The 17,213-nt window shown below is 28.5% G+C and overlaps 1 protein-coding gene across 2 annotated transcripts; it reads right to left on the bottom strand.

Moving 5' to 3' along the window:
• Positions 1-2,334: 2,334 nt before the first annotated feature.
• LOC129969676 (integrator complex subunit 14-like) lies at positions 2,335-17,182 on the bottom strand. Of its 2 annotated transcripts, none has more exons than XM_056084333.1 (9): positions 17,002-17,182; positions 15,785-15,954; positions 11,246-11,416; positions 9,758-10,280; positions 6,696-6,843; positions 6,242-6,321; positions 4,512-4,666; positions 4,335-4,400; positions 2,335-2,712 (listed from the first exon to the last, which is right to left on the bottom strand). In XM_056084333.1, the coding sequence occupies exons 2-9, from the start codon at positions 15,944-15,946 to the stop codon at positions 2,491-2,493; spliced, it is 1,527 nt and encodes a 508-aa protein (XP_055940308.1). In that variant the 5' UTR covers positions 15,947-15,954; positions 17,002-17,182; the 3' UTR covers positions 2,335-2,490. The 2 variants fall into 2 exon arrangements, with proteins under 2 accessions (XP_055940308.1, XP_055940309.1); XM_056084334.1 differs by lacking the exon at positions 17,002-17,182 and adding an exon at positions 16,832-16,939.
• Between the last annotated feature and the right edge of the window lie 31 nt (positions 17,183-17,213).

Below are 17,213 nucleotides of genomic sequence, written 5' to 3'. Positions count from 1 at the left end.
GGTGAAATAAACTCTGCAATTCATGCACAAAATCATAAAAAAATCTTCACATTTGAGAATTAATATTAAGGCAAGCGAGAGAAATATAACTTTTTTTCCATGATTATTTTATGCGGGGAGTTTAAGCGCGAGGTTTTAATTTTCAGAAAGGGAAGATTACATTTAAGCGACTTGAAATCCTATAGCAATGCAGAGTCAAATATGAAATGTGCATGTCGTTGTCAAGATGGATTATCGAATAAGTAAAGTAGTAACTGCCTAGTATTTTCAAATTTATCTAATTTTGCGCTTTTATAAAAGTCATGCACTTGAATATATTCAAAGAAAGGAGCCATAGTACCTATCAAATAATAATGTAATTGTAATTTAAGCAATGTCAGAATTCTCTAACTAAAGTGGTATTATTAGGGTAGACACGGAATGGGCGATTGTTGTAAGGGATCATTTGTCTATACTTATATAAAGTTCAATGTGTATGTGTGTTGGCACTCTACTCGCCAGACCTACAGCTAACAAATTTGGCACATGCATACCTTGGAGGTCGGGAATGTGCAGCTGGGGTCCTTTTTTTAATTATTAATTAAAAACTAACTTTCGTGCAAAAAAAAATCTTTTCGTTTCCCCATCGCCAAATGAATAAGGCTTCAGTTTTTTTTTTTTTTTTCCACGCTAAAGAGGATAGGCTCAAGAAACTTTCGGCAGTTTATTTCAAAGGATTCTGCTTATTTTCTTAATGTTTGATGCATTTAAAATCAAACATTATTAATTAATCGATTTTTCAGATGCATTCTGAAGAACTTTTGAATTAAAATAAAACAGAATAAAGGAAATTAAAAATTTCTAATCCGCATAGCGTTACCCCAACTGGTGTAGAAAAATTCACGCATTTGCGTTACCGTAACTGGCGTTGAAAATTCACGCATTTGCGTTACCGTAACTGGCGTTGAAAATTCACGCATGCGCATTGTGTTCTGATTGTTGACAACGGATACGGACTTGGTTTTGAAGGTTTAATATGTTTTCGACAGATTATTTCAAACGATACTGTTTATTTTTTACGTGTTTGATGCATTTAAAACTAAACATTGTTAATGAATCGATCTGTTCATGATGAATCTGAGAAAATTTTGTTAAAAACTTCTTGATATATTATATAAATTAAGAAAAATATTCTTTAGTGCCCATAAGGTTTAGATACTCAACGACTCTGTTTTCAGTACTCATATTTAAAAAAAAAATGCTTCGTTGCAGTAAAAAAAAAAAAAAAAAAAAATTATATTTATTGCAGTTTAATTATTTCTACTTTAATTTAAAGCATAAATTCTTCGGGAGCTAACATAAAATTAGAGAGATACATATTATGTTATGGCTGAAAGCCTTTATAATATTATGAGTGAATTATATGACTATTAAAATTTGAAGTTTAAAAATATTTTAATGAAGAAGCAATTAAATTGGGAGTAAAATATTTAATTATTAAAATTTTAACGTGCATTAAGATTGGCGAACCGGCTGGTCACCAAAGGCAGCTAGTTTTATAATAAAATATATCTTCGTACATTTAAAAATTATTTATTTTACCTAAATATTGAAATCATGAAATAATAGACACTGAAAAAATGTATATTTTACAAGTCTTACTTTATATTTTATTTTTGATGAAAAACTTGAACGTAATGTGTGTTGTAGATATAATATAATAGTGCTGTAATTAAATAAACTTGCACAGAATGTGTCAACATGGACTCAGTGAAAATGTTAAAGAATATTTTTTTTATTTATGTTAATCTCAATTAGTATTATAATTAAGTAATTTCAATGTAAAATTTTAATATACGTTAGTATAGCATGGCTCCGACGAATGAGCATTGCTGACACAAATAACAGTATGGTGGAACAGGCTTGTAAGAAATTCGAATGTATTGAAACCGGCACAACCCCCCGCCTCTTTTCTACAAGACGTTGTTGGCAAAATTAATACATTAGGAGCGAAATACAGACAGATTTGGCAAACTTTCTACCACGTACATCTTTGAACTTAGCAAAATAATCTCATCTGAAGACATGCAATTCTTATGTCAAACCCTGCTAATTCCATAGCAAAACCAAGCCATAATGTAGGAAATATAGTAAATTTTTTCAATATCAAAACATAAAATACATTTCATTTTATACGGTTTTACAGAAATATTTTATAGCATTTTACCATTTATTAAACGATATCTTTCTTAAAAGTGAATAACATGAACTTCGCAAATAATGATGGTTTTAAAGTTATCTATCAAGCACATGCCTAACTTCCCATAATTCTTTAAATAATAATAATACAATAAATCCACTTTTCCAAATATCTTTATTTATTGTATATTTTTTCAACAAAACTATTTACAATGATAAAACAATTTTTTTACAATTTCTCACAATGTAGACAAATCCGTGACTTGCATTATTTCCTTCAATACAAATAACACCACCTTTTTACATTCGGTATCAGTCTTCCAGAATAAACTTTGTCTTGAGTGGAAGAACTGGCGAGTTATAGTCTTTACTGTTGCTTCTCAACGCATTTGCACAATGTGTTAACTGTAGAGCAGCATCGGGATGTGCCGATCCAGGGAGTAGAGTGCATTCTCGGTCAAGAATAGTCGCCATACCTTCCAGCAACTCATGGAAGCCAAAAGACAAGGCAGCCTTTCTCAATCGATTTAACTCCTATTTTAAAAAACAAAGAAGAAAATTTCACTGTGGATTCCATTTCTGTCAAGAAATAGGCTATGTCCCACCAGTTTTTTGAAGCCTCAAAATGCATGGGCAGAAAAGTGGTGATTTATCGCTTTTGGGTTATTAGAAAATGAAAAAGTCACGTTTGGCCACTTATCGTCAACAAAAAGTTACAACTTGGCACGAATGTTCGCCATGTACTAGATTCTTCTGTCTGACCAATAAAGGACAGGTCATAAGAAGTTATCGTCTGAAGAAGCACAGAGAAGAAAATAAATGTGAAACAGCAAGGAAAGGTATCAAAAGTTATATGTATAATTTTTTTTTTTTTGTTTTTTTAATTTTCAATTTTTACATCTGACAAAAAAAGTTTTGGAGCTCAACCGATTTTGAAATGAACGAAAAAAGAAAAAAAAATTTCTAAAATTTGACGATTGTGCAATACAATAATCACGTAATCCCTTCAAATCAGTTAAAACTAGGGAGGGGGGGGGGAGGATCAAGCCTCATGATAAAATTTTTTACCTTGTATGATTTTGAGATGAAAAAAAAACCATAATTCAGTTATTAAAATGTCTTTATATGTTTCATTTTTTCATGACATTTTTTTCTTTATTTTCAACAGATGATACTTGGAAGTTTGATTAATGAAATAACTAAAGCATAACATACATAACTCTCTATGTTGAGTAAAGAAACTCTCTATACAAATATATTTTCAATATTTTATTTGTAATAAAATCATTAAAATGCACTGAAGAATCATCTATCTACAATATAGACAAATTTTTAGATTTCAAATGATTAATAATAGCAAATAATGCATTCAGATGGTATTAAATTGGAAAAACATTATTTTGAAAGCGTTCATGCTACAGCTGTTAAATCTTAAAACTGGGAAATACTCCACGAAGTAAGAGAAACAAAACAAACAAAAAACATGCATTTAAATCTAATGATACAACCTGCCATCTCTGTAAAAAAAAGAGAAAAAGTTTTGGGTCATCATTTGGAAAATAATGAATGAATAATGTTCAGCCGATTTATCTTTACTTTTTAGCAAGCTTTTTTATGGGAGAGTGGAGATAAAGGAAGTTCATGATATTCTCTAAGGTCAATTCATGCACTTATATCCCAATTTTATTTTTCATTGAGAAATCACACTCACCAATAGTAGTACAATAATAATACTAAATGGTCTGAATATTTTATATTCTCTTTCCAAAAATTTACTTTAAAACTTTAATTTTAAAGGCTTTTATTAGTCAGCTTTATTATAAATTTCAAATATTATTAATTAAATGGAATTGCTATTACTACTAAGATGGATAACCTAACCCAATAAATCTATAAAAAAAATTCAGCCTCAATAAGAACTTAAAATAATTATGCAAACATTATCATCCTAGTATCTTTTGGCATATCAATCTAAGCTGAGTTAAAAGTCTAATAAAGTAAACATTAAATAAGCTATCTTTTAACAAGCACCAAAAAAATGTAATAAATAGCCAAAAAATGAATTAAATTTTATTATAAATGATCAATAAAATTAATTATAATGAAAAATAAAATTTTTAAACAATCCCAAATGAAATCAGATAAAAAGCTAGTACCTTATAAAAGTTCTGGGTCTTTTCTGGTAGTTTCCTAGCGTGTCTTAATATTTTTTGTATATCCGCCTAAAAAATAAAAATTAAATTATTAGTGAAGAACAGAATATGGAGGAAAGTAAAAACAATTACTTTCCAAAAATATAAAAAATTCAATCAAAATATATATTTCATTCATACCTGAAGACCAGACTGTCGTATCCAAACAACACAGTTTTGTGCATAACTCCTCTTTTCTGATGGTTTAATAGGAAATGTGGGTATATCACTATCAGGAAAAAGTTCAACGGGCCCCATGTTGGTGAAACTACCAAGCCAAGGAATAACATCAAGACCTAAATTACGGTTAAACAAAATTATCTTAATTTCTTTATTGAAACATAACATAAAAATATTATTTTTAAATACAGTCAAATCAATTTATAAATGTTTTATTGAGCTTTTAAATGTTTTATTGAAACTATATAAAGACTGCTATAAAAGAATCTTTGCAATTTTGAACATTTAAATAACTGATGAGAATGGTAAGCAAAATAATATACCATTAAGTGAATTTTCACATCACACATGTTGATATAAAAACATAAAACTTAGTAGTTAATGTGTACAAGGATCTTTAAAGAAATCAAACTTAAATTTGAACCCTATAACCATAAATCTCCAAAGAAAATTCAAATAAGAAGTACATCATTTTTGTCTTTAAATATCACTTACTAAAATTTAGGTTTTTTTTTTTTTTTTTTTTTTCAAAAGAAAAATAAACAAGGGAAAACAACAACAGCAACAATAGAGTGCAACTCTTCAGAAATCATATGTTGCAACTTAGGTGTGGGAACATATTCTGGTGTCAGAGTTAGCATTTCAATCTACCTCTATCCCTGCCTTCCTAACAAATGCATTCCTAAATGGTAAGAGTGAAAACTTTTAGTGATTTGAATTAAAGAGATATGATGAGGTGTTAAAAGTCAGAAATTAATCAGCATAAATGGATATTTGAGATCAATATGTCAAACTTCATCAAGTGTATAGCTTGATATATATATAAAAAAAAATTGAACAAGCTTCAATATAATATTGTTGCAACATACTCTCCAGATATTTCATAATGTCTTCCCCATCTGTTTCAAATTTCTATAAATAAATTTCCTCTAAATTGCAAAATACCCCTTATTTATATGTTTCACTAGCTACGAAAAAATATTTTATTAGAAAGCAGCTTATACTGAATTTATTAATCATTTAAGTACAAAATATTGTTTTTTAGAATTGACAATTTATCAAAAAATTTGATGCTCAACATAGATTTTAGAAAATAAATTGCTAAAGCACAGAACTGACAATCATGCTTTAAAAAAATTCACAAAGCTCTAACATGATACATCCATTTTTAAATTTATATATATATAAAAAAAATGTCCATGAAAAATTGGTCAGTCAAGAGCCAGAGATTCAATTGATTGAGAATCCAGATATAATTTTGTGAATATGTTGTTTGGATTTACATGATAACATTACCATTTTTCTTCATTCACACTACAATTACTTTTGTATTATTTAATATCATAATTATAAACATTATTTAAAATAAATAATATATTTCTAAAATCAGTAATGGTTAAAGCATGCATAATTATCTATATTCATCTTACTCATAGTATTGGAAATAATATATATTTTCATTAAAAGCTTTTTTTATATTAGTGTTCCATGTGCATACAAACTGATAAAACATTATATGGAAATTTTGGAACAGTAAATATAAATTATAAAGTGCTAAACTTCTCAAATCTTTTTTCTGAACCACAGATTAGATTAATATAAACATTAAAAAGGAAATTTTTAAAGAATTTCATAATAAATCATAATTTTTCATAAAATTCATAACAGATTTTATATTATAATTTCCATACCTGGTTCAAATGCAGATAGCATAAGATTAGACTTCTTCTTGCTGTCAGCCCATGAATATAACATGCCATACCAATCACCACTAAAGGAAATTAAAATTAGAAACTAATGGGAACAGATAATATTGCATAAATGTTGGTGAAATTGAAGCAGGAATGGACTTTTTGTTTAAATAATTTAAAAGTTATGTTATTAAACTCAATTCAGTACATGAAAAGTTTAATAAATTATATAAAAGAACGATTAAATTTAAGGAAGTATTAAATGTTATATTACACCAATTAATATTATTTTTGAATTAATTAGTATATTATTACTGTATTCAATTAATACCTCTTCTCTGAACATTTTTAGGGACTTTTTATTTTGATGAAATAAAATTCTCAAAAAATAAACTTAGTAATCAAAGTTATTAGCCCGCTTTTTAAAATAAGATAATGCTAAAGTATTTCTTACCCTAAATGGCATATTGCAACCATTCCTTCCACCCTTAAACTTCCATGTAATAAAACACAAAATGAAGGTTGTTTGCCATCTTCATTTGCAGCTTCATCTTCAATGCTTTCAGAGCTTTCTAATTTAATAACAGGTGGTTTTATTTCATCTAGAAAAGAAATCTCTGTTAAGCATTTTTTTCAAAATATTACAAAATTTTTATTTATATTCAAAAAGTCTACATTTTTTTTTTTTTTGCTAGACATTTAAATATTGTTACAAATCTGTAATGTTGCTTTTCAGCATGGTGAGTTCAATCAATGAAAAGACCGTTTTACGATCAGTCTGTTGGAAGCTGACCGGATGCCGAATCAGTCATCTCAGGAGTTGGCAACAAAATAGATAATCTGGAATATTCCAGAATTTTGGTGATAGAGCCAATAGGAATCAAGGCATGCCTAAATGTTCCAGAACCTTCTCTGCTTGGCTCCAAGAACAATTAAAGGCCGGCAGTCTCAAGCCAAAGACAGTCGAGGAAAGAGTCAATGACGAACAGTTGGATCAGTCCAGCGAAGAGCTAGATTGTGTGGAGCTCAAGCGATTGCTGAATTGAGCTGTGTGCCAAGTCTTGGTATTTATTATAGAAGCAACATCAAGTCGTGCAAGGAGTAGCTAGCCATGTTTTAGTGAGTCGGAGGTTGAATACAGCTAAAGCGAGGAGACAGTGGAGAATTGCAAGCATTTGGAGAGACTGTAGAGATTAGCTACAAAGATTCCTACCTCCTGCTGAATTCTGTCTGGTCACTTTGTGTGCTGTGGTTGTTATTACTAGCGATTACTATTTGTGGACTACTGTTTGTTTTAGTATGTTCTGTGTGTTGCTTGTGTACATCTCATAATTCAATAACATACAAGCAATGTTGTATTTTTAATATGTTACAAGTTTCAATTTTTAATATGCATTTTAAGAAAATTATTACGTTTTAGTTTTTTTAAATTCAAACAATTAATTATAGTAAACCAGTGCTGGCCATCTGGAAGGTGCGGTGGGTGCCATGCATCCGGGCTCTGTACAACAAAATCGGACCTATACAACACAAAAGAGTTTTTGCTAAAAATGCTGAAGATAGATCATTATCCACTATATGCTACTTTAAAAAAATGCCAAATGGTGGAACCCAGCATTGCAACCGGTTAAAAGCGCAAGACTCTGTATTTTGTTTTTATTGTATACTGTTTTCCAAAAGAAGAGGAAAATGACCAAACTACACGATTTATAGGTGACTATAATAACTGGAGACAGCTGTCAACTATAATCCAAGATCTTGAGAGTTCTAGTTGTCATTTTAATTCATTTATTACTTGGAAAGAATTACTAAAATGACTAAATTTAAGTTTGACTGTTGATAAAACAAATCAAGTTAATATAAGTAAAGAAATGGCAGGACTCAAATTATTATATCAAAGAATTGCAGATGTGATTTTATTTTTAGCATGTAATAATCTTCCATTCTGAGGAGCCCACGAAATAATAGGTATGCCTAATAATTGAATTTTTTAAAATTAAATCGAATTATAAAATAAATGTAACCCTGTGCTAATGGATTATATAAACAAAATAATAAATTCTAAAAATAGAATTGTGCATCATTTAGCACATAGGTCACAAGAACAAATTATTTCTGAATTAAAAAATGAAGTCCTTAACAAAATTAAACATTATATAAAATCAGTCATATACTATAGCATCCAAATGGATTGTACTTCTGATATTTCTCAGAAGGAACAAACTTCAATCATTATTAGGTATGTAGATTTTGAAGAGAAAAAGTTAAATATAAATGAGTAATTTATGGAGTTTATTTTAATAACTGGTGTAACTGGAAAAGGACTAGCAAAATCTGTTAATTGAAAAATTAAACGCAATTGATTTAGATATTATGAATTGTAGAAGGCAAGCATAGGACAACGGTAGCAACATGAAAGGTAAATATAAAGGTGCACAGTTTCGAATACTTTCTTTAAACCTGCATGCAATTCATGTGCCTTGCCTATCATACTCCTTTAATTTATTAATTTGTATTACCACTTTCTGCAGTATATATTGTAATTTTTTTAGGGGAGGGGGGATATTGCAAGGCCTTATATTGCTTATTTTCTGCATCTACAAAATGATGGGAAATTATACAAAAGCATTTAAATATTACTCTTAAACCATTATGTGACACTCATTGGGAAGCTAAAAAATATTTTTTTAAAACAGTGTATCCATAGTTTGAACAAACTTCTAATGCCCTAAAAGAATTTATTGATGTAAGTAACGATAATACAGCAGTATACGAAGCTAAAATTAATTGGATGCAATACAAGAAATGGCATTTATTTTATGTTTAATAGTATGGTTTGCACTATTGTCCAAAATTAACACTATCAATAAACTATTTCAAGCAAAAAAAATTGCCAAATAATGTAGAATTCTGCCAAATTTCTTACGCCAAATTCGCGTTTGATTCACAATTGGCGACATATGCACCCGGCTGACGGAAAAGTACCTAAAAACTATATCAAACCATGATTTACTAAGCTGCTTCATACAAATGAAGAAAAAGTGACAAAAAATTAAAATATACAGAAGCTCAAACTAATAGATGAGAAATAAGTGCAATTTCTAAAAAAAGGGGAAGAAAAAAAAAAAAAAAAGAGTTCTCCAAAGGCTTTGCTCTGAAAAATTTTCAAAATCATAACTAGGGAAATCACATTATAAAATTAAATACAATTAGGATTTATTTAAAAAATAACATGAAATTTCTATCAGTTATAATTTTCTTATAAAATAAACTAAGGGAAGTAATTACATATTTTAACAAAATGTAGATCCCTCAAAAAAAGTAAATTTTAACTTTTTAGGTAAGCAGCTCATAGTTATTGATGCGTATCTTTAAAATCATCAGGTAAAATTTCTCCAAATTGCAAACTTTCAATAACAAGATCATCATTTATTTACTTTCAAAAACTTAACTTTATTGATACAAAATAATAAACCATTTAGAGGGATCAAATGAAAAGAAAATATATATATTTACCCTTATTACTCTGAAGAGGTAAAATCAAATGCCTTGAATGAGATGGTGGACTCGATACATCTCCAATACTAATGAAACCACATATCACAATATCATTTGACATTTCTGCTTTAACCAATTCAAAATCTCGAGCTTTGCAAAAAGGTTCTGGAGGTGGAGATAGAGCAACATTAGATGTCAATGTCCCACAATGTAGAATACCATGAAAAGGCTTGTAATAAAGTTCAGCCAATTTTAAGAACATGCCCTGAATGCTTTTAAAACTTATAAGTCCTTCAGGAATAAATATTTGGCCTCCCCCTCCACTGATATCAATCAGTTTCTGATAAACAGGAAGAGAAGCTTGCAAGTATGGATCAGTTGAATTGGCGATACAAACAATATGCAATTTACAAGGGAAAGGGAAGGGTAAAGGAAAGGTACTATCTTCAGTTCCTTTTTCAGTTACAGTATAATGGTTTTCTATATCTTTCTTTAATGCCTCAATTTCAGGGCCAATGACTCCATCAGTAACCATAATTACCTAGAAACAGATGATAAACTGAGTAAATACTAATATTTTAAACAAATATCAAATAATACAGCTAATTAACATATGTGTAATTATTAGTATAATTAATATACATGTACTAATAAAAAAACTTTTCCAGTTATAATAAAACAGTTCTCATTATATGGAAAAATACCTTAACTTCAAATCTTCATCTGCTATCCACATAATCCATTTATATTGGATATGTTTCTCCATCTTTCTTTATTAATGGAAGAAAAATGACAATATTGTATGAATGATCAAATGAAAACACTTTGAGTTTCTTAAAACATTTAAGGCTATGCTATATCAGAAGTTAAGAATAAAAGAAAGTAAATTTACAATACACACTATCTTGCTGACAGAAAATGGAATAAACACAAAATTATTAGTAGGATATTTAATATTTTTAGGAAAGATAACTGATTATAAGAACTACTCTGAAGTGTAATGCAGAACAAACCTTTATTAACATGTTACATGTAAAAATATAATGGGATACTTTTTAAATGAAAAGGACAAGATTAAAAATTTAATAAACATTGAAATTATGCTTATTTAATTAATTATCAAATGGTAATCAAATTCCCATGTTTAAATCTTTATGATTTATTTTTTTTAAATTTATTCTAACAAATATAATTGGTGGTATCATTCAAATGATACTAGACATAACCATCCATTTATATTTTTTAATGTATTATTAAAATATGAATAGAGATTTTATATTAATCTAGTTAGCAATACATCTTAAAACTGAAAAAATAAAACAATGTACTTAAATTACTTCCTGTGAAACAAATTACTTAATGTAATCAAATATGAATTAAAATATAAAAACTAAAAATTGGAAACAAAATTATGTTCATTAATTTAATATCACACTTGAGTTCAAAACTTAATGTTAGTAGAGTCTAATAAAAATGGCTGTTTAAACAAAAAAAAAAATTATTTACCTGGCATGGAACTCCTGCACCCCATTCTTCCATTACAAGACTTTGAACTCCTTCTAGTGCCTTTGCGATTCGAGAACGCTCATTGTATTCTTGCTGCATAAGGGCAGCCTTAATACTTTCAAAATCACGAGTAAAAGGCACAAGAGAATCTCGGAATGAGCTGAAGGACATCTGCAAAATAAATAATTTTAAAATCGGTTATAAAAATATTTTTAAAAATTTGTTATTATGCAAAAATAGGAGGTTGGTTGGTTCGTTAGGGGTTTTTTGGCACAAGAACCATACTTGATCATGCTGCGCCAAGCAAATAGTAAAATCATATACCAAACTATAAAACCAGACATGATAAAATATAAAAGAAAAAGTTATCTACATACAAATTCAAAAATAAAAGTTCAAGTACGTACAAGGTTAAAATCTAAATGTAACAGTGGTGCAAAAAACGCATTACAATGAAGAAGTCAAGCTTGAACAAAAGTTAAAAGTATTAAATACAGGTGTAAAAGCCAATGGATTTTAAAAATTTAAAAATGTTTGGGTGGAATTTCTCACCCACCAGGTCTTGTAAAGTTAATGACGATGACTTAAAAAAGTTTAAACGAGAGGAATTAAAAGACAGGCATTCGATTAAAATATGATTAATGGTGAAATCCACACGATATGTGGGACATTTAGGTGCCGCCTCGCCAAAAATGAGATGTTTATGCGTATAGCGTGTATGTCCTATATGGAGGCGTGTCAATTTGACATCAACCTCTCGTATATGGTGAACAGGTCACAAATCAGTCCTGGGGTTTATTGAATGCAATTTGTTGTGGATCTGCAGATCCCAAGATTCTTGGCAAAATAGGAGGACAGTGCACTTTATGAAAAACAGTCAACATTATTCAAAATTCCTCTCTTGTTAACAACTAAAATATTCCGACTTAAAAAGAAGCATAATAAATACTAACCATCGGTATTTCAGCGGAGTATGAAAATCAAATTACTGAAAATCAGCAAATAATTTTATTACTCTAAAGAAACTAGCCAAATGAAAAAAACTATTATGGAAATAAAACAGCATTATTTCCCATTTAATTTATTACTTCTGTAGTAATGAACGAGTCTCTTTAAATTTATGCAAATTAATACAATTTTGATTACTATGGTTCGGAAAAGGATGGCGGATCATTTTTTTCAATAATTTTAATTTATGGTGAGGGGGTGGGAGGCTGATGTATAAATAACCAAAATACTTTCTTTTGTGAATTAAAAAAAAAAAACATGCATAGAAAGGAAAAGTGGTCAAAAAATCTGGATAAACAATTAATTTGTTAAAATATATTTATTAATTAAAAAATTCTTTTAAATGATTATATGTGACAGTTTAAAATGAAATAAATTTTGATTGGATGAAACCTCAACACTTTAAAGATATTTGGAATACTTATAACATAAGCAATGCTTATTTTGTCCAAAATGTTACTATTTTATTATTTTCTCTTTTTTCTTACTTTGACCTTATTTTGTTGATTGATACTTGTGAATAAAATATTGTTTAAAAGTATCGGGAATTGTATTTACAGTTTATAGCAAGGCTTCATGATGTGTTAAAACTTATTACATAAATATGTTACTTTTTGTTTTATCATGAGTAGCTAAATTCCATGAGACATTGAAAATTATTAAGTGAATAAGCATTATTTATGATAAACATGAATACGTTATTACTTTTTTTAATAATGTATTGTGTTGAAATTTGTAGAGAAATTCACTTATGAAGGAAATTTTGAAGACTTGCAAGGAATATTTGGAATGTCTTTGCAATTATTAGGGAAGAATTCTCAATACGGCACTCAACACAAGAAAGCTTTCAACTTCTAGTGAACTCCTTAGCCCTTTTATTTATTTATTTAGCATATTTTATGACAGACCAATCCTCATGAGGACTAATCATGGAGACTATGTAAATTTAAAAGATCACCCCCCCCCCCTTCCCCTGTTTTTTTTTTTTTTTTTTTACTACCACTAAGTTTGGATAGTAAAAATATAACTCAATATGATAAAAATCTCCTCTTCTTGTTGAACTTTGATTAAATTGGTTTCTGCAATAGAGTTGAGTGTGCAGAAGTGATAAAGAAATGGTGTTTTCTTTTTCTTTTCTTTGGAAGTACTTAATGAAAGAATGGTTTTTGATGACAAATTACTGCATAATGTTCAGGTAAGATGGTTACTAGAGTAAACATCATGGCTTCCATGCCCTGTAGTTTTCATGATATAGTGATTTCCTCATTGTTCTGTGACATAAAAAAAAGGAAGAAAAAGAATTGCACAGAAGACTGATAATGATGCCTGATTACCTTTGTCCTGAACATAGATGGATTAATAATTTTTTACTTTCTCATACACGTGATATAGAGAAAGTAATGTAATTGTCAAAAAATTCGGATTCAAGATTTTGATGAATCTCCACGTTTCCAACGTCCCTGACTTCAAAAAATACATTTTTGGAAAATGTCCATCTGTCTGTGACAAAGAAAACTAAAAAATGCTTTGTATTAGATGGATGAAATTTGGTACACAGTCTTTATGCCCCATTTGTAGATTTCTATCAAATTTTGTGTAAAATCTGTTCAGAGGATGTCTGTCGGTCTGGCTGTTTAAATATAAATTAACCCATTAACAACTAAATGAAGAAAGCCAGATAGATAATATTCAATACACAAACCATTGATTTGTGTATTGCAGACACCTATCAAATTTAGTGCCAAATCCAATAAGGGGTTGATTGTTTTGTTTGCCTGTACTTTCAGAAACATGTAAAAACGATAACCCAAAAATGAAACAACTTAAAATTTTATCAAAATTGGTAGGGAATTAAGTATAGTTCTTTTTTTAATTTTTGTTTCAATCAATTGAGAAAAATTTGTCATTTTTTTTTAAAATTTAAAAGCACCCGAAATTATATAGTTTTTGCCATAAAGAGTAATTCAAAGAAAAAAAATTAAAAAATATATTCCCTGATTACATAGTAATAGTTCTAAATGCAGAATCTGGAGAATTTAGGAAGTAGTTTATTTAACAAATTCACTGCATATTTGGCTAAGCTCTATTAGTGTAGCTAAAAAAACTATCATACCACAAATATTTATTTCTTTAGAATATTCGAGTTTTGATTTTTGTGAACCCGGCACAAGCTAAGAATCCGTTCAGGAGCATACGCCGGAAAACAAACCTCATTCCTTCCTTCCTTTATTTCTTTAGAGTAATAATGACAGTCTGATAAACTACATTGCAAAAATAAACAGATATTTTACTTTTAAATAAGTTTAATTTACAAGTACACATTAACTTATTTCAGTGATTTATAATGAATTTACATAAAACGTCTACAGCAAAATAATTCTTCTTAACATGCATACTGCTTAAAACTGTCAAAAGAAAAGAGTGTTTTATTTAACTATTAACTAGATTTTAATCAGATAATTCTACTAGTGAAATAAATAAAATAAATCTAATGTTATTGAGGAAGTAAAAATTATATGAATAAAATGATAATTAATTGTAGAACTAATATTCATTGAATTCTGAATCAGGAAAAACAACTCTATTGCCCTATTCATATATAGTATAGAAGTATATTTCCCTGACAATTCCATTGGCAGGTAATCCAAATACTTAATAAAAACATTTTTTTTTTTTTTTTTACGACCTGAGATAAAATTTTAGCTGAAAGACAAAGAGTAGTCGGCAATGACATGATGCTTCATTCATTTGCTAGCTTACTGGCTATTCTGCTAAATATAGTACAATTATAAACTGAATGAATGACATTTAAATCAGATGTTTGAAAATTTGAGAATTTAACATTGTTGATATCCATCACATAGAATTCTTAGTTGACCAATCAAACATTTTTGGAAAATGCAACAATCTTATTCACTTATCACCTTGTTAGTTATATTGTTAAGAGTATGGCAAATTATATTCTGAATTAATGACATTTGAATCAGATGTCTGAAATTCTGCACACTTAATGTCTTTGACATTCATTGCATTAAGTTCTTAGTTGGTCAATCAAAAATTGACCTTAAAATCTACCATCTTATCGACACAATTCCCTATCAAATATTTTGGCAAGTATTGTCAAACTGCTTTAATCATTACTTGGATATTTTGATTGTTCACAGTCTTTTAACTTTAAGGTGGTTTTTAAATTAACATATTTGATAATGTGCAGTTCTCCACAACCAGTCTGAAATGGCAAAGATTTTTGCTGACGAAACTCTCAATCTCTTGTCGACAGGTGGCAATTGCCCCCCCCCTCTACACCCCTGGTAATGCTGCTTCCAAGTATAATAATGATTTTAATAAATATGCCTCTAGAATAAATATCTCAGATAAAAATTTGAAGATCATATTCAATATACAGAAAATAATTTCCAAAGCATAAAATTTATCAAGACTTAACAAAGTACACTTCAATGACAAAAAAAAAAAAAAAAATACAAACGAAATAACTTTTTTAAAAGATGAGAATAAAAATATGATACTTACCAAAGCAGCAAACTCCAATTTGAAATTGATATTCAGGTAATCTAAAAGACATGTTATACCATGTACAGCAAGATTTCTGAATTGAAATGATTCTGTTACATCTGGCATCTGTACAGGGCGACACATTGAAAGAGAAGTATCTAGCACAATAACTGAAGGCATGTTTTATTCTGGAAATAATAATAAAACAATAACCCTCCAAAAGGCATTAAACATCTGAATTTTCAATAAAAATATAAATAAATCTATAAAAAGGGCCAAATGAAGAAGCAAATTTCAATTGATGAAACATACAAAATATGTGATCAATAAAAAGTGTTAATTGAAAAATATTATTTAAATTAGTTTTAAAAAAAAACATTTTTTTTTTCTTCAGATACTAAGAGTACTTTAAACTTTCCTTCTAAGAACCTTCAAATATAAATACACTGTACTGATATAATTAAACTTATCCATATGACTATTTCATAATTGATCTGTAATGTAAGTTAGGTTCCTGCCCCCTTTACTTTTCACTTAATCTACAAATCTTATACGTTTGAATAAAAAAAAAACCAGGAACTAACTTGACATACGACTTTTATTTTAAATTCAATGAAATTTTGAACTCACATGCATACTTGATGAGAATATTATATTTTTCTATATTAAATACTTTAAAAAATTTTCATAAATAATCTCAAAAAAATTTATAATTCTTTGCATGTACACATAGCATCATCAACTGATAGCAACATACATCAACGAAAATGTATAACAAATTACAATGGTCTCATAGATATGAAAAAAATTTTCGGCGAATATAATGAATATTTTAATGTTTTTTTGTTTTTGTTTTGTAATTTTTCTTGTTAATATTCTATTCTAAAATACATTTTCCACAAAATGAACAATAACATTAGAAAACACTAAGAATCCCACAGCTGGGTAAATCCTAGTAAAATTAAAGAACACGGGAAAGATTTTAGGTAATATTATAAATTCTAAAACATACATAGCGATAACATAAATATTTAAAGAAGCATTATTAAAATTCTTTCCAATTACTTTTTGAGATAGTTTCGAAAAACACTCAATTGTTTTTTAAGCATTTAGTCACAGCGCAGAAGATTCTCCTCCTCTACATATTTAATCTGATCAAAACTAAGGTAGCTCACGTCACGAAGGTAAAAATACAATCTTACAATAAAAAATGAAAAGCCGGCGAAATAGCTTACCAAAATTGGATTGAATGCAAACAAAAATAGGATAGAATGCTGAAATCTGTCTCTCACAGAAAAGAAAATCACAAAATATACTATAAAATCGATATTAGTTATTTTTTTTTCCAATTTAAATCTTCAAAAAGAGGAAAAAATGCGTACAAACATATCCGATCATTTAAAAATATTTCGAAAACAATAATAATAAACAAATTATTATAGAATTT

Source organism: Argiope bruennichi, chromosome 5 (assembly GCF_947563725.1).
Source record: "Argiope bruennichi chromosome 5, qqArgBrue1.1, whole genome shotgun sequence".
NCBI classification, from domain to species: Eukaryota; Metazoa; Arthropoda; class Arachnida; order Araneae; family Araneidae; genus Argiope; species Argiope bruennichi.
Note: the sequence above shows the minus strand (reverse complement) of the source record. Positions and strands in the feature narration are given on the sequence as shown.

What these genes read in the sequence shown, in the direction of transcription:
- LOC129969676 (XM_056084333.1), bottom strand. Translation starts at nt 15,946, where the DNA reads ATGCCTTCAGTTATTGTGCTAGATACTTCTCTTTCAATGTGTCGCCCT. An exon ending in AATTGGAGTTTGCTGCTTTG is followed by an intron (nt 11,417 to 15,784) that starts GTAAGTATCATA and finishes TTTATTTTGCAG; the next exon opens with ATGTCCTTCAGCTCATTCCG. An exon ending in TACGACAGTCTGGTCTTCAG is followed by an intron (nt 4,401 to 4,511) that starts GTATGAATGAAA and finishes TTTATTTTTTAG; the next exon opens with GCGGATATACAAAAAATATT.